Genomic DNA, 27,275 nt, shown 5'->3' with positions numbered 1-27,275 from the left:
GAAGGAGAGAGGCAGATGGGGGTGGTTGGAGGACGCCCTGCTGAGGGTAGAGTCTAGTCATGAAGACGAATATCAAGCAGAGAACTCCAGGTGGAAGGAAGGGGTCACAGAGATAGAGACAAACTCGCTTGACCCTGGCCGGGCTGCCCTCCTCATCCTCTGAAGCCTCTTTCAGAGATTGCCGCCCCTCTGCCTTATCAAAGGAGGGCTGGGACTGCTGAGCTCCACCGAGCTGCCCCGGGAGTGAGCTTTCCCCAAAGGCTCAGGCCCAAGTAGGAAAGAGTTAGCAACAGAGGCTTGAAAGAAGTAGCAAAGGCCGGGCGCGGTGGCTCAAGCCTGTAATCCCTGCACTTTGGGAGGCCGAGACGGGCGGATCACGAGGTCAGCAGATCGAGACCATCCTGGCTAACATGGTGAAACCCCGTCTCTCCTAAAAAAAATACGAAAAACTAGCCGGGCGCGGTGGCGGGCGCCTGTAGTCCCGGCTACTCGGGAGGCTGAGGCAGGAGAATGGCGTGAACCCGGGAGGCGGAGCTTGCAGTGAGCTGAGATCCGGCCACTGCACTCCAGCCTGGGCGACAGAGCGAGACCCCGTCTCAAAAAAAAAAAAAAAAAAAGAAAGAAGTAGCAAAATACCAAATCAAACCACAAACAAAACCCCTCCAGACCAGGCAAGGACATTATTAGGAGTTGATAGGATCTTCTTGTTTTTAATTAGTGTGTGCTGATGGGAAATCTCCAAGCTGCTTTCGCTGGACTGCCCGAGGGTCATCTCACCCCCGCTGCAGGCTGCGGTTTCCTGTGGCCACCTTGCTTTAAGGCTTGTTCCCAGGACGGTCTCCTGGGGAGGAAGAAGATGTCCTCTCAGAGGCCAGCGGGTCCAACTAGCGAGCTATGAGATGCCCACGGTGGGTGAGGACCTGGGTTTCTGAAGTCCCACAGCCCATTGTGCCCAGAGAGATGCTGCCCTGGGGACCCGACACAGTGGCAACTTGGTTGCAACCATCCGAGCTAGCAGCTCTCAGAGGCACAGCGGGGTTTTCTCATTTCAAATGCCTGGCCGGTTTCCAGAGGCGCTTAGAATGGCCAGCTGATGGGAGCGCTACTTTTCTTTGGAAAATGCGTCCACGAATGTACTTCTCTCCCTAGGGACTGGGAAGGAGGAAGAATTGTGCAGCAGGGAGAGATGAGGGCCCCACTGGAGAGAGGGGAGCCCCTTGTCCTGCCTGCAACAGCTGCCAGTGAAAAGAAAGAAGGGTTGGGAGTCTGAGCTGGAGGCTGCGGGGACAATTCCCTCTTGGCAGGAGAGAATCCGGACGGGGTCGGATTTCAGGCTTCAGTGTTTGTAGGAGGAAACACAGCAATCCACTATTAATAGTAAATTAAAATAAATAGGCAACTGCTGTATAGTAATACTTGTTTTGTTTTTTTTTTTTTAAGGCAAAAAATAATAGATAGTGAAACAGAGAAACAAAACAGGAAACACTGGCAGTCAACAGGCAGCAAAGAACGTGCAGGTGGAGGTAGTAGCGGTCCCACCCTCAAAAGGCCCGGGCTGCCCAGACCAAGAGAAAGAGATGAATCTCTTCTGGTAACGTCCCTTCCTGTCCCATGGAACCAAGGCAGACCTGCCCCAGCACCACCACCAGCAGCCTTCTGCTGGGGCCGGCGCGGCTGGGAGCAACCTCCTATCCCCAGGCAGGAGCGCAGCGCCAAGTACAGAGGCCCCGGTGCACGTTCCCAGCGCCGAACCAGCGCCGGCTCGGGGGACGCGGAACGGGCCGGCGGCAGAGGCTAGTCCCAGCCCCCACTGCAGACCCCCAGGCTGTGGCGGCGGTCCCGTTCCGCCAGGAAACCGCCGCCTGGAGCTGTGGGTCGCGCACATTAACGCATCCAGCGGCAAAATGAAGGAGACCCAAATTCAAAGTTAGAGCAATGGTGACCCGAGGGGTGCCTTGGTGAGGTTTGGGGTCCGGTTACTGATGGTTAACATTCTTAGGAGATACTGGTCACCTACGAAGCGAGAAAGGCATGAGGAGCGCCTGACCAAAGTGGTTTTGCCCTGCTTCCCACAACAGGTGCCACCCACGGCTGGAACGCAGGAGTCAGGTCCACCGTCCCCAGCTCTGCACGCCCGCAGCGGGCCCTCGAGGAGGTTCAGGGCGGTGCCCGCGGCGCTCAGGCCGGGTCTCCCGGGGCGTGGGGCTGGGGGCGGAGCTGGGCGGCGGCCGGGGCTCCTCCCTCCTCTGCTCGGGCTCCCCTGCTCTTAACCCGCGCGCGGGGGCGCCCAGGCCACTGGGCTCCGCGGAGCAAGCGAGAGGTCTGCGCGCAGTCTGAGCGGCGCGCGTCCAGTCCCGAGGCCCACGCCAGCACGCCCTCATGGCCCCCGCAGCGGCGTCGGGGGGCAGCACCCTGCCCAGTGGCTTCTCGGTCTTCACCACCTTCCCCGACTTGCTCTTCGTCTTTGAGTTTGTGAGTGACTCCTGGCCAGGGAAGGGACGGGGGGATGCTGAGCCGTGCGCTCTCTCGGGCGCCCAGCACAGCTCTCGGACTGGATCCGCTAGCTGCGCAGGTCCCGGGAGCATCGGGGCAGCAGGGACAGGGCGGGGACTAAGCCAGGGAAGCCCCCTCCCACCTCCGGTCGTTTGTCCCCTTCTAGACCAACGGAATGAGGGGAACAGTCTACAGGACTATGGAGGAAAAACCGGGTTCCCAACCGGGGTCGGATGTTGGCAGCGGGTCAGGCGGGGACGGCTCTTGGTGCGCTGGTCCCAGAGCTGCGCGCGGGGCCCTCCAGACGCGCCCGGCGCCGCCGAAGCTCACGCCGCGCTTTGCGAGGTTGGGTAGAAGTGCGCAGCTTTTTGAAGGGAGATAGTGTCGGGAAAAAAAAAAAAAAAATCAGCAAAAGAAACGTTAGTGTTACCAACCGAGATCTGGAGATGAGAGGGAGTTGAATCCGGTTTATTTTCTTCTGGCCTTTTACAGTTTCTGGCGAGGGGACGTATTTGCGACCAATTCGATCTGGAAATGAGGCCCTAGTTTGCGCGGCCGCAGTCCTTCTGCCCCGTGTGTGGGGTGGGAGTGGAGGAGACGGGGGTTGGGGGTGCGGCGAGAGCCATCCGCGTGCCCTGGCTGACCTTGGGCAGCCCCGGGGCCTCTGCACCTGCGGTGGGTCCCGCCTTGCGCGCACGGTCTCTGCCTGAGGCTGCGGGAAAGCGCTTCCCACTGAGAACTCCTGATAAGCGCTCACGGCGTCGCGAAGCCGAAGTGACCTCCCTCAGCCTCAACTCCCCGGGGCCCGCTGGCCCTCACCTGGGAGGGGTGTGCCCTGTATATTCTGTGGGTGCGGTCCCTCGCCGCCTCGGGGACACCTTTTCCGGCACCCCACCCTCAGAAGCACAGGCGTGGAGAGTTGGAGGGGAAAGAAAATGTCGGAGCCTGGCTGTTTAGAAATTGGACCCCAGGTTGTTATTGCCTGATTGGAGGGGGAGGGTCAGTTCGTCCAAGGAGGGCTTGGGGGCAGGGGCTAGGCAGGGGCCGCTGCGGCGGCCTGGGAGCAGGACTATCATTGAACTTGGGGTGAAAGTCGAGTCGAACCCAAACCTGGGTGGAACCGGTGACTTTAAATCCTAGGGATAGGCGGAATCAAAGCAGTTATATTTAGAGGAAACCAGGGGCGCCAATGAACGCAGCCCCACCATTCACAGAGAGCCAGCCCCGCGCTGGCCTTCAACATACAAGAGGGAGTGCCCCTGAGAGTAGGAACAGTCCAGTGAGACGGGGCGATCTCATCTGCGGGAAAGGTGACCGGAGGCTCCCGCCCAACCCACCGATGCTGCAGAGACTACAGGGGTGTGGGAAACCTTGGAACCGTCTACTACTGGCAGCTTGCTCCGCCAGCGCCAGCGTGGCTCTGTGGCCTGCCCATAGGGGGCTTCCAGAACAAACAACTCCCCCTCGCCCAGAACGCTTCTCTCAGCTGACTTAGAAAGTCACTTCTCCACCTCACCCCTGTTCCCCACCTCCCTTCCTCACTTCCCAGGAGACCCGCAACGCACAGTCACCTCCAGGCGTCTTCCTCATGCTCTAGATTAGGGGTGGGCTAGCAGGTGCCTGGGAGAGAAGAGGAGAAAGCTGGCCCCAAGCCGCTCAGTTCTCCTCTGTGTGGACTGTAAATATGAAGCTGTATATATTTGATGTGTGGAAGGAATGCGGAATTAAAGGGCCTGAGAAGGCGCTGGCCACCCCGGGGGAGGTATTTTTTTAAATTATGGAATATTACAACTCAACAAAAAGACAACCCAATTAGAAAATGAGCAATGGACTTGAACAGAGGTTTCTACAAAGAAGATATACAAATGGCCAATACGGACATAAAAAGATGCTTAACATCATCAGGCCTTAGGAAAACAAAATTGAAACCACAATGAGGCCAGGTGCGGTGGCTCACGCCTGTAATCCCAGCACTTTGGGAGGCTGAGGTGGGTGGATCGTCTGAGGTCAGGAGTTCGAGACCAGACTGACCGACGTCTCTACTAAAAATAAAAAAATTTTTTTTAAAAACTTAGCCAGGCGTGGTGGCTCATGCCTGTAGTCTCAGCTACTCAGCAGGCTGAGGCATGAGCATCGCTTGAACCTGGGAGGCAGAGGTTGCAATAAGATCACGCTGGTGCACTCCAGCCTGGACAACAGAGTGAGACTTGGTCTCAAAAAAATACATAAATAAGTAAATAAATTAAATAAATAAATAGAAAGAAAGAAATCACAATGAGATACCACTTCACACCCATTAGGCTGGCTAGCATCCAAAAAATGGAAAACGTCAAGTATTGGGTGTGTAGAAATTGGAACCCTTGTATGTCGCTGGTGGGAATGTGAATGGTTCAGTCACTGTGGAAAACAGTTTGGTGTTCCCTCAAAAAATGACCCTCTGACCCAGCAATTCCACTCCTGGGTATATAACCAAAGGATTCAAAGCAGAGACTTTAGTATTGGCACATGCATGTTCATAGCAGCACTCTTCACAATAACACACAGCCCAGTGGCCATCAGCAATGAACTAAATAACAAAGTGTGACACACCCAAACGATGGATACGACCTGGCCATAGCAAGGAACGAAGTACTGATACGTGCTACAAAGTTGATAAACCTTGAAAACTCTATGCTAAGCGAAAGATACCAGGCACAAAATGTCATATAGTGTATGATTCCGTTTATACAAAATATCTGGAATAGATAAATCTGTAGAGACAGAACACAAACCCTGGTGGTTAACCAGGCACCGAGGGGAGCAATTGTTTAATGGCTATGGGGTTTCCTTTTGGGGGGTAATGCAAATGCTTTGGAATTAGATTGAGTTGGTGGGTGCACAATACCATGAATGCACTAAATGCCACTGAACTGTCAACTTAAAATGATTGGTTTGATGATATGTGAATTTCGCTCAAGTTTAAAAAACAAAAATAGAAATATTTCAAATGCCACAGAAGAATATATATAATACTTTAACAGACACCTACATAATTATTGCCCAACTTTGTCAAATCTTAATATTTTGCCTTGTTTGCTTTTATGTATTAAGGAAATGAAGCTTTCAGATGGCATCTAAGCCCCCTAGACATTCTTCTGTTATCTTATCCTCTCTCTCCCTCCATCCTCAAGGCCACCTGTAGGCTGAATGTGGTGTTCACTTCCAAGCACAGTCTAGACTTTTACTGCACACATATGACCTACACATGGCATTGTTTTATGTTTTCACACTTTATGAAAATGCCAGCGTACCGTACATATCCTTCTGCAACATGCTTTCCAGGCAACATTATGTTCTGAGATTTATACATGTTGACTTTGTTTATCCAGTCTTCTGTTAATAGACACTTGGGATAGTTCCAATTTGCTGCCTTTAGCTACTGCAGACAGCATTGTCAAGAACATTCTTATATTTGCCTCTGTAGTTACCTGTTGGAAATTTCTCCCATAAACACGTGGAGGATGTGACTTGTTGGGTCACAGGGGATGTGCACATTGTCATTTTCCCAGATGTTACCACATTGCCGTCCAAAAGAGTAATTCCAATTTACACACCCCAGGAGCAGATTTACTGGGAAGCCGATGATGTTTAATTAAGTTCAAGACCCCTCCTTACTCAAGCCCTTTCCAAGACTCTGCCTAATTTTGTATTCTTTTATAAAGATGGTCCCCCCAATTGTTTAAGCTTCAGGCTAAACCTGGACCTTCCCCGGCCCCCACCAGCAGCACATGAAAGTCGCCATTGTTCCTCATCACTTGGTAGCGTCAGACTTTATAATTTTCTGCTAATCCGATGGGTGTGAAATGCTTGATTATTTTTTAAATCTGTAGTCCACTGAGTTGTTGATGACTCATAGTTCAGATTCCCATGCCTGACCTCCCAACAGCCTGGGAGGCGCAGATGTCCAAGGCGATCAGGGTGGAGCACCACTTCCATGGTGAGGGGACTGCCCACTGGAGCAAGTGAGGGTGGCAGCTCAGGGTGGGGCATCGCCATCTCTCCTTGGCCCTGCAGCCCTATCCCAGACCTCCTGACCTCTAAAATCTGCAGAGTCCTCACAGGAGGAGGAAGGCAGGCCCAACTAGGAAGTGAGACTGCCTTTCCAAATACCTCCAAAGTCACAGAGGCTGTGCCCCTATTGCAGGTGGTGGGGTCATCAGCGCAGCCCCGTATAGGTCACGGGTGAAATGGCCAGTGTTCTCTCCTCCTCCAACAAAACCCAGGGCTTTGCCTCTGGTCTGCTCCCCTGCAAAAGTCCCACCCAGTGAGGAACTTTTCCTTTTGGAGCCACTCTCTGTCTCCTCCTTCTCCATTCTAAGCCAGGAGCTTCGTGACACTGAGCCACCATTCAGGAAACAGAAGATGTGCAGGGAAGGCTTTCTGTCTCAGCTCTGGCCCCCAGACGCAGGGTCTCCCACAGAGAGACCCCTGTGCCAGGAGAGACCCCTACCCTTTCAGGACTTGTGAAGGAAGTGGCTGAGGAGGGCTGTGAGATCATCTACTCGGCCTCTCCTCCCCAGGCCACAAAGGAGGCAGGGGTGCGAGTGAAAGCCTGAGGAATGCCACCAGCCCTCCAGGGGCACGCCCTCCTCCTCTGGCCTCAGAAGCACCAAGAGAAGTGCGGTCACATCACGGGTTGGGGTTGGGGTTGGGGTGGGGTTGGGGTTGGGGTTGGGGTTGGGGTTGGGGGTGGGGAGACACCTGAAATCAGTTTGCAGTTTTGACAGTTTCAGTGAACTGGACAGAGTTATGACTAAAATGACACCTTTTCTGTGACCCAAAGCGACCGGACTTTCATTAAGAGTGACCAGAGAAGTCTAGGGACCTACGCTAGATTTCTACCTGGCTGGGGAAGAGCCAGCCTGACAGAGCCGGGACTGGGCCACGGGCCGGTGATCCAAGCTGTGGCTGCATTGAGAAGGTGGCGTGGGAACTCCTAGGAGACCAGAGATGTAGAATCACAGAAACCTCACTTTCAGACGGGGAGCAGCTTGCCTGGGTCACGGGGTCTCCAGGGTCCAGCGAGCACTTCTAGCAGTGAGCAGGTCATGCCCAGCCTTCTCCATTCACCTAAACAGCCACGCGAGATTTTGCTTGAGCTAGAAGGCACCCTGGGATCCTGAGTAGGCAGCCCTGCCCACCTGGCAGCCCTGGGCAAGGCTGGGGTCCCTTCTCTCCCCCCCTACAGAATGAAGGGACAGCTCAGGACCACTGGGACGCTCTCACCTTCTCTGGGTCTCCTTGTCAAAAACACACTCTGCAGGTTCTAAGTCACGAGGTCCAAGGCAGGTTGAAGAACACGCATTGCACTGCACACCCTCCACTGACTCTCTGAGACTTGGCGCGGGCGTCTGGAGGCCAGGCCACCCTCTTGATATTTTTAAGGGGAACAGAATAGTGGGAACAGTTCTCAGGGAGAGGCTGGGGCAAGCAGTCAGGTGCTCTGAGGTTCTCGCAAGTCAGTCCAGGGACCTCCTCTCTTCCTGGAGCAAGTTCCCTGCTGCTCTAGCTAGGAACGTCTCCTACAGGCACCAGGGAGTGGAGCAGGCCCTGCTTGGCCAGCACAGGATGGTGTCTGAGCTGGCCTTCCCTGACTGTGTTCACTGGCTTCCGGCTCTGTCCCCTCTCTGTAGCTATTTAGGGAGGGCTACTGCCTGATCTGCCCTGTTTTCTCCTCTCTTCCTCTCTAAAGGGAGGAGAAGTGTTCCAGACAGAGGTTCCACAGGGGTTTGGTGGAGAAGTGACTTTTCCAGTTTTTCGGGACCAGAGGCCAGCTTTGGTGAGGACTCAGTGACTCTGAGCTGCTCCCTGGAAACTGCTGAGCGATGACGGGGCTCAGATCGACAGGACTGTCGGACGTGTCATCACACCTGAGCTACATTTTAAAAGATTGGCTGTTAGCTTTTCACAAGTCACTCCCCCACCTCACGGGGATGGGGCAATGCCAGGACTGGTGCGAAGGCACCCGTTCTGTCCCAGTGCTTTCAGAAGTGAGCAGGAAGCCCCAAGATGCTGCTGCCAGCTCACCCTCAGGTCGGCCAGGGACAAGGGCTGAATTTTGTACCTGTACTCGCCACACCAGCAGGCGAGGGGCAGAGCACATTGTGCCACCAGCGCAGACTCGCTCTGCACAGACTCAGTAGTGGCTTGGCTTTGCCCTGAGCCCAGACACATTCTCCAGAGAACGGGCTGGGAGTAGGGACTGGACCACCTGGGACCTGCCTTGACACAGGACAGAGCCAGCCAGACTTGAACTAGAAGGGGCTGGGGGCTGACTTAAGCCACTCTGGGACTTCCTCCTGGCCCCTCTAGTCTCAGTCCCTGGACACGGTGATTTGGAGCAGCAGGCCTCAGGGGCAGGTGCTGATAGGATACCCCAGCAGGTGTTCCCTCCTGGTGCTGACGGGTGTGAGGACAGTGGGGGATAGTGCTCCTTGTCCTTGAAGGAGGAAAGTTCTGGGGTGTGTGGCCAGCTCCTTCTCACAGCTTTCAGATTGTTCCCAAGGGTGTGGAGCATGGCGCAGGTCCCTTGTGGTCTCTCATCAATTTGAAAGGCTCCAAATTGCCTTTGACCCCCTGGTGAAAGGCTTGGTTCCCAGTGAGCTCCTGGCTGGGCACGAGCAGCACAGTCATTTCCCTTCTTGGAGTCATGAATGTGCCACACTCTGATTGTCTGCAGCACGTCTCCCCAGGCTCTCTGCCACTCCTACCACATTCACAGCCAGTGTTCTACCCTAGTATTGGGCGAATCATTTCAATGTACCCAAGCCCTGGGTCCTGAAAAACATACGTAGGAAATCGAAGGAAAGCCTGTCACCAGCCACAGCCAGTCTCACTGACCCGCAGGTCCTGGCCAGAGCCTCCAGTCCCTGTGAGAATGCAGTGGGCTGGGAGGGGAGGGGCTGGAAGGGCAGGGGGAGGAGGCAGAAAGTGAAAGTCCCAGAACCAACTTGGAGGGAGGGGGCCCAGGAGGTGGGCACTCCAGGAATAAGGCCATGGGGAAGAACATAGGTCATAGGTCCCCTGACCTACGAGTGGAGTGGGGAGGGGTGGGGTCTGCATGGCGGCCCCTCCCTCTTCTTCAGACTGAACTGCAGGCCCGCATCTGCCCAAGAGGGAGCGGGATCCTTTGGCGTTTCATCTTGTGCTGTATGCGTCTTCAACACAAACCTTGCTGTTGTTTTCCTCTGAAGGAACAGAGGCTATTGAGACTCATTGTTTCAGTGGCGGGCTGGGGAGGGAAAAGCCGGCTGGGAGTGGCCTGACGACTAATTGGTTACTCTCCCTCCTCCATGTTAACACGTCTGTAATCCCGGCACTCTGGGAGGTCAAGGTGAGAGGGTCACTTGAGGTCAGGAGTTTGAGATCAGCCTGGGCAACATGGAAAGACCCCATTTCTACAAAAACTATAAAAAATTAGCCAACCATGGTGGCTTGCACCCATAGTCCCAGCTACTCAGGAGGCTGGGGTGGGAGGATCACTTAAGCCTGGAGGTCAAGGCTGTAGTGAGCTGTGATTGCATCTCTGCCCTCTGGTGTGGGTGACAGAGTGAGAAACTGTCACCAAAACAAAAATCCATGGCCATTTCCAAAGCTGACCCTAGACACAGGAGGAAACTGTCACACCCATGGGGTCCTGCATCTGGGCCTCAGCCAGGTCGTCAGAGCAGCACCCGGCAGCCGTGGGAACGTGGGTAGGTAACTGTGCCTCTCTTTCTGCATCAGTAAAATGGGGACACAGCAGCACCTGCCTCACGTAGCTACTGCCCCATAGCTATCAAGTGCTGTTATTACTAGTTGACTAATAATTTAAACATCTGCTCTGAAACCAACTGGACGACCCGTACCCACCGCGGGGTCCACAAGGGCCGCCCCCATCACCTTTGCCGTAGGTGCCTTCTGTTCCATTCTCAGGCAGGTGCTGCAGGAGGATTGGGATTGGGCCAGGCTGTGGAGGGCACACTTGACTTTTCCCTGGGGTCACCAAGTCCTGCACAGACACCACCTTCCTGGGGCCTTCCCAGTGGCTCTCCTCTCACCAGGAAGGAACAACTGAAGTCAGAGGTCAGTGTGTCCTCAGCTGGGACCTTGATGGGGACAGCCAGGAGGTGGAGGACAGGGTGGCAGCCCCAGCCTGCCTTCTGCCCAGGGAGCAGGCTGCTTTCTAAGCCTCTCTGCATCACCTGCCAGCCGGGTGCCAGGATGGGCAGGGAGAGTTTTTTGGGTTCTGAGTGACGCATAGCTACATCTGCCCACAGGCATAGGAACGAGTTACCAGTGGGTTCAGATTAAAGCTTTCAAAGGCGATTTGTCATCAGTGTCAGTGTGTCGGCTGTATGCAAGGGCGTCGGTTCAGAGAGGGGGCAGCCTCTGGCAAAAACTTGTGCCCTCACCTCCCCCAACCTCCATCCTGGCCCCCAGCTGCTTGGCAGGTGGGCAGAGTTGGATTGAGGGGCCTGGCAGGAAAGGAACCACCCAGCTTGGGGACCCCGGACTCTTTCTAAAACCAGCCACAGACCTCCTTCATCTCCACGTGTGAGCGGGGTGGGGGCGGCAGTGGGAATGCTTCTTTGTTGGAGGTGGCCCTTCAGGCCCGAGCTAACCCGTCACCTCCACCGGGAAGCCCACCCTCCTAGCACCCTTTCCTGGCACTCAGAGCACATCCTGCAGACCTTTGTTTTTTGTCTGTCTCGTGCATACACCCCGAGTCTGCCCACATCCCTGGCCCAGATCAAGAACTCGGAGACATTTGTTCTCAGCAAGCATCGGTAGGGAAAGGGCTCAGGTCTCCACTCCACCTACCCAACACTGATGAATCATAAGATGAGTCCTTGACCTCAAAGGCGGACAGAGGGTGAAACTGACAAAGGCCGCCAGTCCCCAAGAGACTCTGGGAGTTCCAGTTCCCTTGGACCCTCCCAGACCCGGGGCAGGCTGCCTCCTCTCGCCTCTCTCTTGCAGTTGTACACCTGTTTTGTGGGTTTGTTCACATTACTAACCTACCTGGTGACTCCCATAAATCCCTTTTGTTTTTCTTGCATTTAAGCCACTCCTGTCTGGTCTAGCATTTCCACGGATTTTGCCTTTTCCAGGTGGCTTACCCTGTATTTTCATGGAACCTCTCGGTTTCTGTTTATCCTGCTGGGTAAGGCCACCGGTGTAGACGTGGTAGGCAGAATTTTCCATTCAAATGAAGACATGCCTATCAGAAAACCCCTAGATTTGTGGATCTGAGTGGAGTTTTCATTCATTCAGGAACTAGTGACCGACCGTCCTTTAGCTCGTGAGGGAGGCGGGTATGAAGTCAGCAGTCACTTGGTCCCACTGGCTGTGTGTGCTATGGGAGAGAAGGCTTCCCTGGGGCTGAAGGCGGGTGAGATTGCAAGCCTGAACAGGGGGCTCTTCCCAGTCCAACTTGCCTTGTTAATATAAACTATGGCCCTGAACTCAGCTCTTAGACTGTTTTTTTTTTTTTTTTTTTTTTTTTTGAGACGGAGTCTCCCTGTGTCGCCCAGGCTGGAGTGCAGTGGTGCGATCTCAGCTCACTGCAACCTCCGCCTCCTGGGCTCACTTCATTCTCCTGCCTCAGCCACCCGAGTAGCTGGGACTACAGGCGCCCGCCACCAAGCCTGGCTAATTTTTTGTATTCTTTAGTAGAGACGGGGTTTCACCGTGTTAGCCAGGATGGTCTCGATCTCCTGACCTCGTGATCTGCCCACCTCGGCCTCCCAAAGTGCTGGGATTACAGGCATGAGCCACCGTGCCTGGCAACAGCTCTTAGAGCTTTTAATCCCAAATCTCTATCCTCTTCTTCACAAACTGATCCAAACCCCCTGAGTCGTGCTCTTGCCTTGAGATTAGATAAGGAGCACGGTCTAAGGCCAGCTGGGGGTGAGGATGGCATGAGGGGTCCCTCTGGGAGGAAGAAGCCAGGAGGGGAGAGTGACTGCTGTAGGTAAACCAAGTCAGGTCCCAGCCCCGCTCCCAGGGTTCTCTTTTGTAGCAGCCCCAGGGGTCAGACTCCCAATACTCTACCTTTTCAGTTGATGCAGGGAGAGGGTCACCACCTAGAGAATCTCAGACCTCTCCCCCGATCTCTCCCCATGGGCTCAGATGGGCATCTTGTGCCAACTACCGGGCTCTGTCCCTGTCCTGTGTGGCGTTCGTATCTGGTCACCGTTGCTCAGACACTGACACTTTCACCAGGGCCTGAATCCACCCTTGGTGGACCCAGAGCTGCTCCAGTGGGGACTGTCGCAAGACTGCATGAGAGAGGAGAGAAAGGGAGAGGTGGGCTCCGTTCATTAAAGTGTGTCTTCGAATGAGATCCATTTCACTGGGTGAGCCTGCCTCAGTGCTGACCATGCCACTCCCAGCATCTGTTAAATGCGTGAGTGAATGAATGACCAAGTGAGTGAGTCAGCGAGTAAGAGAGTGACTGAGTGACTGAGTGAGTGACTGACTGAGTGAGTGACTGAGTGACTGACTGAGTGAGTGACTGACTGACTGAGTGACTGAGTGACTGACTGAGTGAGTGAGTGACTGAGTGACTGAGTGACTGACTGACTGACTGACTGACTGAGTGGTGACTGAGTGACTGACTGAGTGAGTAACTGACAGAGTGAGTGAGTGACTGAGTGGATGAGTGACTGAGTGAGTGAGTGACTGAGTGAGTGAGTGAGTGAGTGGGTGAGTGACTGAGTGGGTGAGTGAGTGACTGAGTGAATGAGTGGGTGAGTGAGTGAGTGGGTGAGTGAGTGAGTGAGTGAGTCAGTGAGTGACTGAGTGGGTGAGTGAGTGAGTGACTAAGTGGATGAGTGACTGAGTGAGTGGGTGAGTGAGTGAGTGAGCGAATGAGTGGGTGAGTGGCTGAATGAGTGACTGAGCGAGTGAAGGAAACTTCTCTGGCTTGCTGGGACTGAGTTCCTTCGTACCAGGAGGTAGGTAGGCTGACAAAAGTAAGGAAGCCAAGCTGTGTTTGCTCGTTGCCTCTCGGAACTGGAGCAGAGTCCCCTGCCCTCCCTCTCAGATGCGTCTTCTTAGGGGAAGAGCTGCGGGACTCTGGGGAAGCCTTCAGCATTAGGGGTCTTGGGTCTTCCCCTGAGCTCCTGCTCTGTGCATATTCATTCTCCCACCACCTGGTGCACGGGGCCCTCTTCACTTCATCCTGGCATCAAAGCCTGTTGTGCCATTTACCTGCTCTACAGTAGCTCATCCTTAACCCGGCTCTACCTACACACACACACACACACACACACACACACACGTGCACACACGTGCACTCACATGCACTCATATGCCTGCATGTGCACACACATATACACAAGCATACACAGGCACATGCACACATACAAATACACATGCATATGCGGCACCATACACATACCTACATGTGCACAGACATACACGCATACACACCTGCACACAAGCACATATACATACATACAGAGAAGTACACGTGCGTGCATACATACACATACATGTAGGCACATACATGCACCTATACACAAGCATACATATACACACACATACACACATACATGTGCACAGAAAAATGCTTCCTACCCTCTGTCTCACTCCTGGAATGATTAGCTTTAAACCAATCATCCCATAGAGCTGGGCAAAGACTGCTGAGCCTCTCCTGAACCTCACAGGTGTTTTTCTGGTCAGATCACCTGCACAAAATGTCCTCCTGGCATTGAAATAAGCCTTGGCTGCTAAAACGATTCAGTGAGTGAGTAGACTGCCAGCAACATGAGTCGGGGGTGCTCCTTGTGGTGGCCTTGGGAGGACACAGAAGGGCTGGGAGCTTCCTGCAGTCCTCCCAGCACACGGGGATGAATCCGCATGCCTCCCTCGTCCGGCGAGGACATCTCCTTTTCCTTCCTGGGGAGATGACCTAAGTGGCAGGGGAGCTCAGCAGTGGTGCTCAGCCTCTCTTCTGTGGCCGGTTTCCTTTACTTCTCAGGAATTCGAGGCACAAACTGTTGTTCACATGTGCCTTTAAAGGCACACACCACGTGCTCCGTGCTGTTGGGCTCTGGGGACCACACCCCCAGGTGTGCAGATGGAAAGCCTTGCCTAGGAAGACCTCTTTGGTTCACGTCTTGATGTGTCCTTGGAAGAATTTCCGCTTGTGGAGGCCCTAACAGGGTGAAATGGAGCCCCAGAAAACTATCCAGAGAATTTGAGCAAGCTCTCTGCACTGCCTCGGTTACCCAGCCCTGCAGCAGAAACACTGGGGACTGTGGATGAAGAGTTCTTTCAGCCCCAGGGAATGGAAACTCCAGACGAATCTCAAGAATGTGCCAGAGAATGCGTCTTCCCGTCCTCCATGACCAGGCCCGTTGTTGGAGGCAAGGCTGGCTCATATCTTAGTGCCCTTTGTGCTTCCTTGTGCGGGGCAGGCACATTTTTCTCAACTTTGGGTTTCTGGAGACCGTAGGTTTTCCCTTTTTGATTCTCTTGAGGTTATTTAAATATTCTGGCTCTCTTTGGACAAGTTTTGGAGTAGATGGTTGTGCGTATTGAGATCATATTCAGACTGCTGGGATTTTGGAGTTTTCACATAGTTACAGAAGAGGCCGCTTCATCTAAAGACCGTCGTGACAGCAAGAGCTTAGTGGCAGCCAGGTGCCAGCCCCCTGCACATATAACCTGAGTCACAACGACGGTTATCACTACTTTTCAGATGAGGGACAGAGAGATTCAATAACTTGCCCAGGGACAGCAGGTCACCCAGCTACCAACAGAGCTCACTTCAAACTCATCAACCCTGGCTCCAAAGTGCATACCCTTAACCACCCCTTCAGCACCCTGGCTGCTTCCCGTGGATTAATTTGGAAAGAAAACATGAGAAGCTTCTCCGATTTCACACGAGAGCTCCCAGGAAGACAATTCCTGACAGAATTTTTTTCACAAACATCATTTCGTTGGGTAGACCGTGGATGTGAACTCTTTGGAAACTTTTTTGTCCCGTTTTGTACTTTATCCCATGTTCTTAGAGAAGCTCAACTGTGCTCAGCACCCCCAACTGGCCTGAATTAAAGGTGGGTGGTTTCCAGCTCTGTCATACCAGCGTTGGGAGGGGCCTCCAAACGTGCATGCACCCCCTCGGTCCCCATCCTCAGACAGTGAGGCTGCATCTCAGAGTTCAGAGGACACCCAAGGACGAGCTAGTCTCATGTTCCAGGCGAGACAGGGACCCAAGCTCGAGGAGAGGACAGGAGGGGAGAGGAGAGGAAACGCTATGGTGACATTTTGCACTGAGAGGTGGGGCAGGACCTGGACGGGGGCAGTTGACTGGCATCGCTGGAAGGCAGGCAGGGCCCTGAGACAGGAGCCATTTCCTCTTCTGTCTTACAGGAGTTACAGAGCATCACCCACGGCCGTATGTTACGGCAACACAATATGAGGTGTTGGCCAAGAGTGCGGGGCGTCTGTCCCATCACTCTGCTTCTTTCCTGGGAATCAGACACTGGGCATGAGTCCTGGGCTTTGGTGTTTTTCTCTAAAGGCAGCCCAGGTGACTTAACGTATAGTCAGGGCTGAGGACGATAGTGTTTGCTGAGGCCCCACCCCCATCTTCTAACTCAAGGCCCTGGGACTCAGAGCACTCAACCCTTGTCCCTCTGCAGCCACCCAACTGGAGACCTTTGTCTGAGATCACCCAGCTAGCTGTACTGTCTCTATTTTGATGGACAGTGACGGGGTGCAGCTACGGGGCTGGGGGAAGTCTGGCCTGTTGGCAGAAACAAAGGAGACACAGACCGTGCCTCCGGGGTGCCAATAATGTTTTCAAAATAATTGCCTCTGTGCATTGCCGCCTGGAGACTGGGAGCCACCTGGAGTTTCCTTGATGAAAGGAAATCCTTGAACCCTCACCTACTCCCTCGCTCTGGACAAATATTTGGCCAGTGGGGTCCTGAGGCCAGACTGGAACAGACTGCGCCATGCCCAGGAGTGCCTTATCTCCCTGGTGTGGGTGCCTTTCCTGCCCTGCTTGCTCTCTGTACATTTAGTAGGTGGAGCAGGGCAGGAACCAGCTTTGACTCATGGTTTACACCAAATCTCAGCTTTGCACACAGCGGGGCTGGAGGCTCACCCTGCTCCAGCCCCACCTTCTGCTACTCCTTGACCCATGCCCAGCTGCCCAGCCTTCAGCCTCCAAAGCCCTCACAGCTGCTTCAGCATCCTCTGACCTTGGCATGTGCCCCTTCCACCCCCTGGCAATCTCCTGGCTCTGCTGCACCTTTCCCGTCTCCTACTCTTCTTCTCAGGGTTGCTCTGCACCCTCCTCCGCCCCGCCCCCAGATAGCCCCTGTGACCCCGGGCTCTGCAGTCCTCCCTGGGCACCTCCTGGGCAGTGCTGAGAAGAACTCTCCCAGTTCTCTGGCCTGGTTAACCAGTTAAATCCACCTGTCTCTCCAAGGCTTGACTGACCCTATGCACCTGTCCAGGCTGCTCTGCCCACTCAGGGCTGATTGTCCACCTGCATCTTAAGTGGCTGCTTATGTGTCTGTTTCCACGGAGCCGTCAGTCTCCTGCATGAACGACGTCTTATTCCCAGGTATTGGTAGTGCTGGGCTCAGTGCTTCACACTCACATCCGTGGTTTCAGCCAGTTCACACCAGCCCACAGTGTGGGGAGACGGCTGCAAGTTGCCATTTGCAGAGAGGAAACTGAGGCCAAGAGGCAGAATCACTTGCTGCAGCCTCCTGCAGACTTCAGAGGACAGCTCCTCTGAGAACGGGAGTCCCCTGCCACGGGGAGGGAGCCAGCAGGGCACCTCTGCATTAGAATTCTCCCAGAGGAGACCGCAGCAAAGGTCTGTGCTCCAAAGGGAAGGGGCCATGACTCAGCTGAGGCAGCAGCTGTTTCTGTTCCACAGACACCTGGCCGGGAATGAAATCTCTCCCGGCTCGGCTGCCCCTTTCCCGTCTCCTCCTCTTCTTCTCAGGGTTGCTCTGCACCCTCCTCTGCCCTGCGCCCCCCAGATAGCCCCTGTGACCCCGGGCTCTGCAGTCCTCCCTGGGCACCTCCTGGGCAGTGCTGAGGGGAAGGCCCACCGCCCCACTGCCCATCTCCTGGGAGCAAACCACCGGCTGTTGTGATGTCATCTGTGCTGAGACATCTGTCACTAGCTGCACCTTCACATGCTTCTGGGACAGGCAAGGGCTGGTGTAAGAGCGTCCCTAGGAACGCCGTTCCTCAGATGCTCCTGTGTTGGAGGCTCCAGAGAGATGAGACACACTCACCCAGGACCCCTGAATGGTGGGGTCCAAACGGGCCACGGTGCGGCTTCGACGGCGGAGATATTCTGTATCCATCCCCTTGAGAGAGAATTGTACTAAATGAAAGAAGTGAGTCACAAAAGTCCATATACTGAATGATTCCATTCACATGAAAGTTCCAAATATGGAAATTTATAGAGATAGAAAGTAGATTCGTGGTTGCTTGGAATGGGGGCAGGGAAGCCACAGCTCATGGGATTTCTTTCCAAGGTGATGACAACGTTTCAAGATTGACTGTGGTGATGGACGAGCATATCTGTGAATATTCTGAAAACCAGGGGAACCATACCGTTTCAATGGGGGAATTGTATGGGCTGTGAATTATAGCTCATAAAGCTGTTTAAGGAAAGAAAAAGATAATGTCTCCCCACCATCTCACTCTGAAACAGACCACTCTACATATACCACGCAAAGGAAAAAAGTCGGCCTCATTTTTTGAAGGACACCCTTGCAAGGTGATGCCCTCAGAGGCTGGGTGGGGTCCTGAGATGTGTCAGGGGACAGGGGCTGGGGTTAAACCCACAGTAGACTTTGTTCTATGGACAACTGTGGACAGGGTTCCCACTACAGACAGCAGGAATCTGCGTGCCAGTGTGGGCAGCATGGACTTTCCCAGGGAGCTGGGAAATGGTCTTCATCAGGTTGGTCAAAGCACACACTGGAACAGGGCAGAGGTCTGGCCTGAGCTCGAGGCTCTCTGCGCAGCTGCTGGAAGCTCAGAGCCCAGGCTGTGGCTGTGCCCAGCAAGATGCACACAGGAGGCTGTGGCCAGCCCTCCACGTACCGACTTCCCCTCACTTTTCCTGCCCTTGATTCCTCCTATCAGTCACGTCTCAAGCCACACGGGAAGAATGGAGTGAAGATGACTCTGCAGACAGGAACTGAGGGCCACCTTCTCAGATTTGCCATTTCCAGGTGCCACCTGTGCATTAATTCACTTCGTATGTATTTTACAGTTAATTTTCCCAAAATAATGACATTGCGACCATAAGCATAGAAACAACGTCACTATCCAGTTTACCGTGGCCTATCCGCGCTATTAGAGAACTCCAGACACCTGGCTCCGCCCTGAGCCCTTCCTGCCTTCATCAGAAAAACCAGAGAGGGTAGAGGAGGGGGAAATCGTTTCCTCACTGTGAAATTCAGTGTTCTTCGATAGCATGCGTATTGGTCACCCATAAGCGCCTCTGGCCCACGGGGTCCCACTGGGATTCCGCAACGGAGTCTCTTCCCCACCACGTGCAACCCAAGCTGCTCCTTTGGGATTTGGTTCGTAAGTGGCTCCAGTTTAGCCACACCCGGGTACCAGGAGACCAAAGTCCCGCTAGCTGACTTGGACACGGACGCATGGCTGGATGGGTCTTCTCCGGGTCCCCACCAGGGAGGCAGCTGTGAGCAAGGCAGACCTCAAGCCCACCATCACCTGGTCAGGGAAAGCCCCAAGTTATCCCTAACCCAACACACCTGTGTTTGTGCCAAGCGCTACAGAGAAGGCGTGCAGGACTCCGCAAGACTGTGTGAACAAGGAAGCAACTTAAATTGATCCTCCTGGGAGGGTCACGTAGCCGCCAGGCAAAGGGCGCTTAGGAGAGGGGTTCCCAGGCCGGGGCCTCCCTCTGCCCACTGGATGTGCCCGCTGGATCTTCCCATTTCTTCACGCCACCCTCACATGCCTCCTGAATCCAAGCCCTACCTACACCGGTGTGCTCCTGTCCCTCCATCAGTGCCCATTATGGAAAAGGCCGCATAATCTGTTGGATCTGAAACTCAACTGTGGATGAAATCTACACACACACATCTTATCCCATGGCGGTCTGGGCATTTTTATTTAATTGATTTTGCTCCCAGTGCATCCCACCGGCCCTGCCACATGCCTTCAGGCGGCCTAACATCCATCAGCAGAGGACGCTTTCTGGTCAGAGATGCCCACATCTGATTCCTTAGGGACAACTTGGTTTTAATAAATCCAAAGTCTTCATTGCACTGATTTTTCTACCTAAATGCAATTCTCTCCTGATTGCTTCTCAGCCAAGCACCTCAGAGAACACCTGTGAAGACAGTGGTAGCTCTAACCCAGCAGGTGGTCAGCGGGTTCAGGGAGGTGGGGGGGTCAAGGGGCTATGTGAATTCAAACCACAGGGGACACAGACCTGGGAGGGCAGCCCCATCCTCAGCCCCCCAGATGCATCTGTAGTACCTTGGAGGCTTTTGGCTGCAAAGGAATCTCCACATAGGCCTAGAGTGCTCCGAGCCCCGTCCTCATCCAAGTGCGGAACATGTGGACGAGGCTGAGCTGATTCTTTCTGGGGGCGGAAGCGGGGGGCAGGGGCGGCGCAGGAGGAGATGAGGAGAAGGGAAAGAGAAGTGCAGAAAGTCTCCGCGGGGGTTTGTACGCGCCTGTCCACAGTGAGGAGCAGGGTTTGTACGTACCCATCCGCGGTGGGGAGCGGCTTTGTACGTGTCCAGCCACAGCGAGGAGCGGGGCTGGGCTACTGAGGGGCGCTGCTGGCCCCCGTGTCTGCTCCTCTTTGACTGTATGGAGCTCACTGACCCTGGCGACCTCAGCTGGGGTGTATTCTGGATAACCACAGGACTGTACTTCCCTCACTGTGCGCCCAACCTCAGCCATCCAAGGAGACAAGGCTGGCCTGGGTTACTCCATTCCAACTCCAAATCTGGTCGTCAGAACACTTTCTGGACTTGGGAATATAAGGGGTTGAATCCAGAAAAACAATCAATGAGCAAGAGAAAGAGAGAGAGAGGGGGAGAAAGAGAGACAGAGAGAGAGAGAGAAGGGAGGGAAGGGAGGGGAGGGGGAAGAAGAAAGGAAGGAAAGAGAGAGAGAGAGAAACAAAGGAAGGGAGGCCAGAGGGCTACTGACAGTGTGGCTAATTTGTTTTACCAAATAAAGACCAAAAAGATCTGCTGGTCACTACCATTGCATAAAAAAAAAAAAAAAGGACATTTTAATATCAAAGCAAGTAGGAAGGCTAGAATATCAGAAGGAATAGCAGCCCTTCTCATGACAATACCAAATGGCATAAGTACTTTCTTGGAATGATGAGTTACTTAACTTCCACCTACCTCAGTTTCCTCATCTGGCAAACGGGTCGGCATTACTCATAGGGTTGCTGTGAGTATCACTGAGTTATTATTTGTAAAGTGCGTAGGATAGTGCCTGGAATGCAGGTCTGATATAAGTGTTTGTTAAATAAAAAATTAAATCTATATTTAAAAACTTAATTAGGCCGGGCGCGATGGCTCACGCCTGTAATCCCAGCACTTTGGGAGGCCGAGGAGGGCAGATCACCTGAGGTCAGAAGTTCCAGACCAGCCTGGCCAACATGGTGAAACCCCGTCTCTACTAAAAACAGAAAAATTAGCCGGGCGTGGTGGCGCACACCTGTTAATCCCAGCTACTCAGGAAGCTGAGGCATGAGAATCGCTTGAACCCGGGAGGCAGAGGTTGCAGTGAGCCGAGATCACGCCCCTGTACTCATGCCTGGGTGACAGATCAAGACTCTGTCTCAAGAAAAAAATTTTTCAAAAGTTACTCAGAGCAGGCATGCTGGGGATTGGGATTGAGATCCAGCACAGGGCCTTGCGGGGACGACAGACACATTTTTGGACAGGAAAATGCCTGCCCTGTCCTCTTTGCCTGCTTCCTGTGCTTTGCAGCCCAGTCACCCCATGTGACCGCTGGTCGGGGGCCCTTCCTGGGCTGGGGCTCTCCTCTGGGCTGAAACTCACCCCTCCTCCTCCCCCGCAGATCTTCGGGGGCCTGGTGTGGATCCTGGTGGCCTCCTCCCTGGTGCCCTGGCCCCTGGTCCAGGGCTGGGTGATGTTCGTATCTGTGTTCTGCTTCGTGGCCACCACCACCCTGATCATCCTGTACCTAATTGGAGCCCACGGTGGAGAGACTTCCTGGGTCACCTTGGTGAGTGCAGCCCAGGGCGACTGCTGGCTGTAGTGGGGGGCGGGGCGGCAGTAGTACTGGCCCCTGGCCCGGTAGGGTGGGCTTTCCCAGTGCCAGGTGAGACTTCTCCATAGACGTCACCCCACCATGTTCCAAGGCTGAGCCTGCCCAGGGCTCCCGGCAGCGGAATCAGGAGAGGCAGGGGCAGAGGCAAGGTCTCCACTGCCAACCCTCATTGGACCTGTTCTGTTCTCCCGCATGACTGCCTTTCCATGGATAACCAGCTGCCCAGCCCCCACACCACCTGTACCCACCAGGTGCCTGCCTGCCCCTCCCATCACCCGCGAGGGCGGTTTTCATCTCAGGGGAGCAGGGCCCTGGAGGCTGACCGAGGTGTTGGGCTCTGGAAACTGGCTCTGAGGGTCAAGCCATGGTTACTGTCCAGCTCCAAGCAGGGCTGCCACAGAGCACAGGGAAACAGAAGTGGCCTTTGGTCATTATTCTGTATAAATTATGCTTTGAGGGGCATGAAAAGGTAACTTTTACATGTAGGACACTTACCCGTTACCTGCTGTAGGGGTGGTGGGGCCGTTTGGCCAAGCCTGTCACTCTCAAAAGCTCTGCTACTTAGACTTTCGAAATCACTTCCAAATCACAACTACATAAAACCCTGTTTTACTACCTTTTTGCTTTCATTTATTTCTTTATTTTGAGTTGGGGGTCTCATTCTGTCACCCAGGCTGGAGTGCAGTGGCACAATCTCGTCTCACTGCAGCCTCAACCTCCCAGGCTCAAGTGATGGTCCTGCCACAGCCTCCTGAGTAGCTGGGACTACAGGCATGTGCCACCACACCCAGCTGAGATTTCTTGTTTTGTGTAGAAATGGGGATCTAACTATGTTTCCCAGGCTGGTCTCAAGTCCTGGCCTCAAGAGATCCTCCTGCACCAACCTCCCAAAGCTCTAGGATTACAGTCGTGAGCCACCACGCCGAGCCCTTTTTTGCTTTTAAATATACCAGGAGCCAAAAATAAGCAATGAAACAAAACAAAACAATAGCAACAGCATGGTCCTGCCTCATCGTGCACTGGTCAGTGAGGCCACACCCACGCTGGACTGTGGCCATGCACAACACTTCTCAGATCCAGGACGAGCTTTTCCCTGGGACACTCCAAGCTGCTGGCCCCTCCTCCACCTCTCCCTTGACCCTTCCTCAGGGGAGACCTATGTCCCATCCGAAGTGCTTGCTCTGGCCCCACGGCAGTGAAGCGAGACTCAGTGCAGCAGGGCAGGCATGGGACCTCCGTGACAAGGTTGGGAGGGGTGGGATTCAAAGGAAGTAGGGGGAGAGGCAAGGGACGGGGGTGGAGGGGACCTCAGCTCTGCATCTGGGCCCCGTCTCTCTCTCCCCATCCCTCTGATGCTCCGTCTGCCCCACAGGACGCAGCCTACCACTGTACCGCTGCCCTCTTTTACCTCAGCGCCTCGGTCCTGGAGGCCCTGGCCACCATCACGATGCAAGACGGCTTCACCTACAGGCACTATCACGAAAACATTGCTGCCGTGGTGAGTCTGGGCACCCGGGGCTGTGTCCACAGCGGGCGGCTCTGCGGCTGGCAGGGTGTGTGTGGAGGCTGCCCAGGCCCTCTGTTTTCAGCTCACTAACTTTGGAGTGAGGTCAAACCTTGCCTTCATCTCTGGAGCAGGAAAGCCCCAGAGAAAGGGGGTGTCGTGTCGTGCCCAAGGCTCTGCTTAGTCATCCGGCCAGGGCTGCATGCCCTAGGCCTGGGTGGGCTTTGCAGAGGGCAGATGTGTGAGGGGATGCAGCTGCCCAACGCCTTACCCAGGTGCTCTGTGAACAATCTTATTCAACATCCACGGCAACCCTACAGCCCAGGATTATGACACCCATCTCACAGGTGAAGTGGGCCAGAGAGTGTGGGTGACGGGCCCAAGATCACCAGGCATCGTAGGGCCCAGCATCAAGGCTGGGGGCCCAGTCCCCACACCCTCAGCACCGGTTTGGGGCCGTGAGTCTGGCCACATGGGTCTCCTGACGCTCCCCACGTGGCCGTCCATTGAAGCATTCAGCCAGGGGTGGGGACACTGCAGCCAGGTGGATTGTCGTCTTAATGGACTGGATCAGAATGACAGGGTAACAGAATATACTGTTTCATCACGTGGTTTTCAGAGCTAAGCATGTGTGCCCTTGCACCAGTCTACGATATAAAACACGCTTCTGACTGTGGGTATTGTTAAAAAGTAAGAAGTTTCAGAAAGAGCACTCTTCAGATATCTAGAACTTGACCTATGAATTATGCAAACCCCAAGGTAGAATGTGGTGATGTCCCGCGTTGGCCCATCTCCCAGCACGGCTGGTTTCCAAGCAGCAGCACAGCCAGGTGGCTCCTGACTGATCTTCCTTCCTGGGGAGGCTGGTGACCCACCCTCCATCTTCTTCACGCAATTCCCTCTCATCTCCCTCTCCCAAGGCCGCTTCATACCTCCCCCATCCCAACCAAGCCTTCTCTTTTAACAAACATCAGCGAAGTGTCTGATAATAATTTCCATAAAACTGTGGTGGGCAAGAGTTGCGAAATGCAGATGGGATGTGGTCAGTGGGTCAGCACTGGATGGAAAAACCCAGCTAGGGGAACAAACGCCCCTTCCTGCTGCGCGGGTCTCTAGTTGGGAACCACTAGGCTCTACTGCCTTCCGACTTTTCTCTTTTACCTTTTATCAAAGGCAGCACACAGCCAGAGAGGCATGCAGTTACAAGCCCACAGCTCAACAGATTTCATACAGCGAACTCCCTGTGTAGCTGGGGTCTGGACTAAGAATTAGGGCCAGTTACCAGCACACAGCCTGATGAATTTTCCTAAGGCGAACTCCCCTGTGTAGCTGGCATCTGGACTAAGAATTAGGGCCTGATAAACCACTCCCAGAAATCCCCTCAAGTCCTGTCCCCATCACTGTGCCCCACCACCACCCAATTCTGATTTCTGGCACCTGTTCAGTCTCGCCTGCCTTTGAACTTCATATAAGTGGAATTATACAGTGGGGACTCATGTGGCTTCTTTCTCTCACCCTTATGTTTGTGAGATTCACTCAAGCGACAAGCGTGTAGATGTGGGTTGTTTGTTCTCATTACTGTGTAGTATTCCCTTGTAGGAATAGACCAACAGCTACTTATCCATCCCATGATTGACCATGTTCCCATTTTTTTAGTTGAGATGGATAGACACGAATATGCTCATGCAGACAGGAGGGTTACAATTGAGAACCGAGTGTTCTCAGCTGGCAGATGCACCCAAATAAAACCACCAAGGGGAAATCTGCATGGTGTTCGATGTAAAGTCACGCCTTTCAACTCACAGTATCAACTGCACCTGACTGTGAGAGAGAAAGAAGTTCGTTACTCAGGATTCAATCCCAGACCCGCCCAACCGCAGCATGTCCAGTCCAGGGGATACTGGGGTGCAAGGAGGCACCTCACACCCTCTCTCACACAGCCTGGTTTTGGAAGCAGCCAGCCTGCCTCACCTCCACTCTGTGGCTACTAATCAGGGCCTGTTCCAAGCTGAGCTCCTCCCTCTCTCCTTTGTGGGTGGCAGAGCTGCTTTGCCAAAGGGACCCCGGGGATTGGTGGAAGTTGACTGGGACGAGATGGAAATTTCTGGAGAAATCTGGAGGTTTCTAGATTATACAATGGTGGGCGGCGATGGCTGCAGTTTAGGGAGAGAGTTTTCTGAAGCCAAAATTTGCCCATTCGTGCCCATCTCTGCGTGTTCCCAGTGGGCCATTTCTTGACCCCACTTGGAAAATGAGTCTCCACCGCTCTTCCTGCTGGGGACTTCCAAGGTGCTTCTGCCAAAGGCCCTCGTTGGTCTGGAACGCCCACCGTTTACGGAGGGCTGCCCACTGGGGTCTGACTGCCTGCCCCAGATACGCTCTCTTAAATGTGTTATTCAATCATTCGGCTTCCTCGCCGCCTGCGGGCAATGAGGGAAAGGGCTTGCCCGGGTGTAGAGGCAGGAGAGCAGGCGCCCTGAGGGCTGGGGTGGATGGGCATTTTCAGGAGTCACAGAGGCGTAGCCGCCCTCAATGGATGTTATGCCCGAGCTGGAAACTCTTGACCTCCACCCAAGGTCACAAAACCAGGTGCAGAGACTGGGCTCGGCAGCAGGCAGGCCTCAGGGAGTGGGGCGATGGGAGCAGACAGTGCTCAGGAGGACACAGCAAGTCCCCAGCGAGCAGGGCCATCGCTCCCGGGGCCACAGTGGCTGATTGGATGGTCCCAACAGCAAGGCCCCTCCTTTCGAGAAAAGCTCAAACTCCCTCCTCCCCTTCGCTGTCCCTCACTCCCTATGAAGTCTGGCTCCCTCAGCCACACCTGTGACATTAAGAACCCAAAACAAAATAATGATCGGGCGAGGATGTCCAGGCGGCACGGAGACTTTCACCAGGGCCAGCAAACCCAGGTATTTACAATCTCTCAACCAAGCCACCAGGACCACAGCTGGAGGGTGCTGGTCTCACTGCTGGGGGAGGACGTTGTCCCTGGAAAGTTACCTGCCCGAGATGCTTTCATTGGAGGGGCCTTTGAGGACTCCATCTCAGGTCAGCCGAGACCTCAGGCTGAGACCAGCGTGATGCTGGGCGATAGTGGAGAGTCTGACCTTGCACACCAGGTCCAGGCGGTTGTTAGGTCACACGGAGCTCTGTACTGAGAGGATGTTGTTAGGTCACACGGAGCTCTGCTCAGCAGGGAGGGCGTCCACGTGAGGGGTGAGAAGCAGTGGCAGCCCAAGCTCTCTGGGTCTGGCGCCCCTGCACCGTGTGAGGCTGGATGCAGTGCAGACGCTGTGCCTCGCCCTCCTGCGCAAACCCATTAACGGCCATTTCTCTTGGTTCCAGGTGTTCTCCTATGTGGCCACTCTGCTCTACGTGGTCCATGCGGTGTTCTCTCTAATCAGATGGAAGTCTTCGTAAAGCCGCACAGAACTTGAGCTGAAAACCCAGATGGTGTTAACTGGCCGCTCCACCTTCCGGCATAACTTTTTAGAAAACAGAAACGCCCTGGATGGTGGGAAAAAGAAAACAACCCCTCACCCCCGCCCCCAACAACAACAACAAAAAAGCCCTGCCCTATTGCTTGTGGGTGCTGCGTTTACTCTCCCGTGTGCCTTCGCGTCCGGGGCGGGAGCTCGCTGCGTCTAACCTCCGACTGCTGCGCTGTCTGCTAGGGTCACCTCCTGTTTGTGAAAGGGGAACTTCTTGTTTGGGGGTGGGAGGTGGGGACCTGACCTGAGAAGGAAGCACAGATCCCCTGCTGACCCCTGGACCAGCTCTCGAGAACTACCTGCTGGAATTTTCCACAGGCTCTCCTGAGCGTCCCCTCCTGTGGCATGTTTTAAGTCTTCACGGACGTTCTGTGTGTCATGGGGACTAAAACTCACCCCACAGATCTTTCCAGAGGTCCAAGGTGGAAGATGGTAACCCTGTGAAATACTTTATAAAGTGTCTTTATGTTCAA

At 54.2% G+C, this 27,275-nt stretch overlaps 1 protein-coding gene across 4 annotated transcripts; it reads left to right on the top strand.

Moving 5' to 3' along the window:
• Window positions 1-831: 831 nt before the first annotated feature.
• On the top strand, window positions 832-27,275 carry MAL (mal, T cell differentiation protein). 4 transcript variants are annotated; one of them, XM_025353777.1, is made up of 4 exons: window positions 832-2,472; window positions 21,595-21,762; window positions 23,180-23,305; window positions 26,657-27,275. In XM_025353777.1, the coding sequence occupies exons 1-4, from the start codon at window positions 2,380-2,382 to the stop codon at window positions 26,729-26,731; spliced, it is 462 nt and encodes a 153-aa protein (XP_025209562.1). In that variant the 5' UTR covers window positions 832-2,379; the 3' UTR covers window positions 26,732-27,275. The 4 variants fall into 4 exon arrangements, with proteins under 4 accessions (XP_025209562.1, XP_025209564.1, XP_025209563.1 ...); XM_025353779.1 differs by lacking the exon at window positions 21,595-21,762; XM_025353778.1 differs by lacking the exon at window positions 23,180-23,305.

The sequence above is a fragment of the Theropithecus gelada genome, chromosome 13 (genome assembly GCF_003255815.1).
Source record: "Theropithecus gelada isolate Dixy chromosome 13, Tgel_1.0, whole genome shotgun sequence".
Lineage (NCBI taxonomy): Eukaryota > Metazoa > Chordata > Mammalia > Primates > Cercopithecidae > Theropithecus > Theropithecus gelada.
This window is presented reverse-complemented; position numbering and strand designations above follow the sequence as displayed.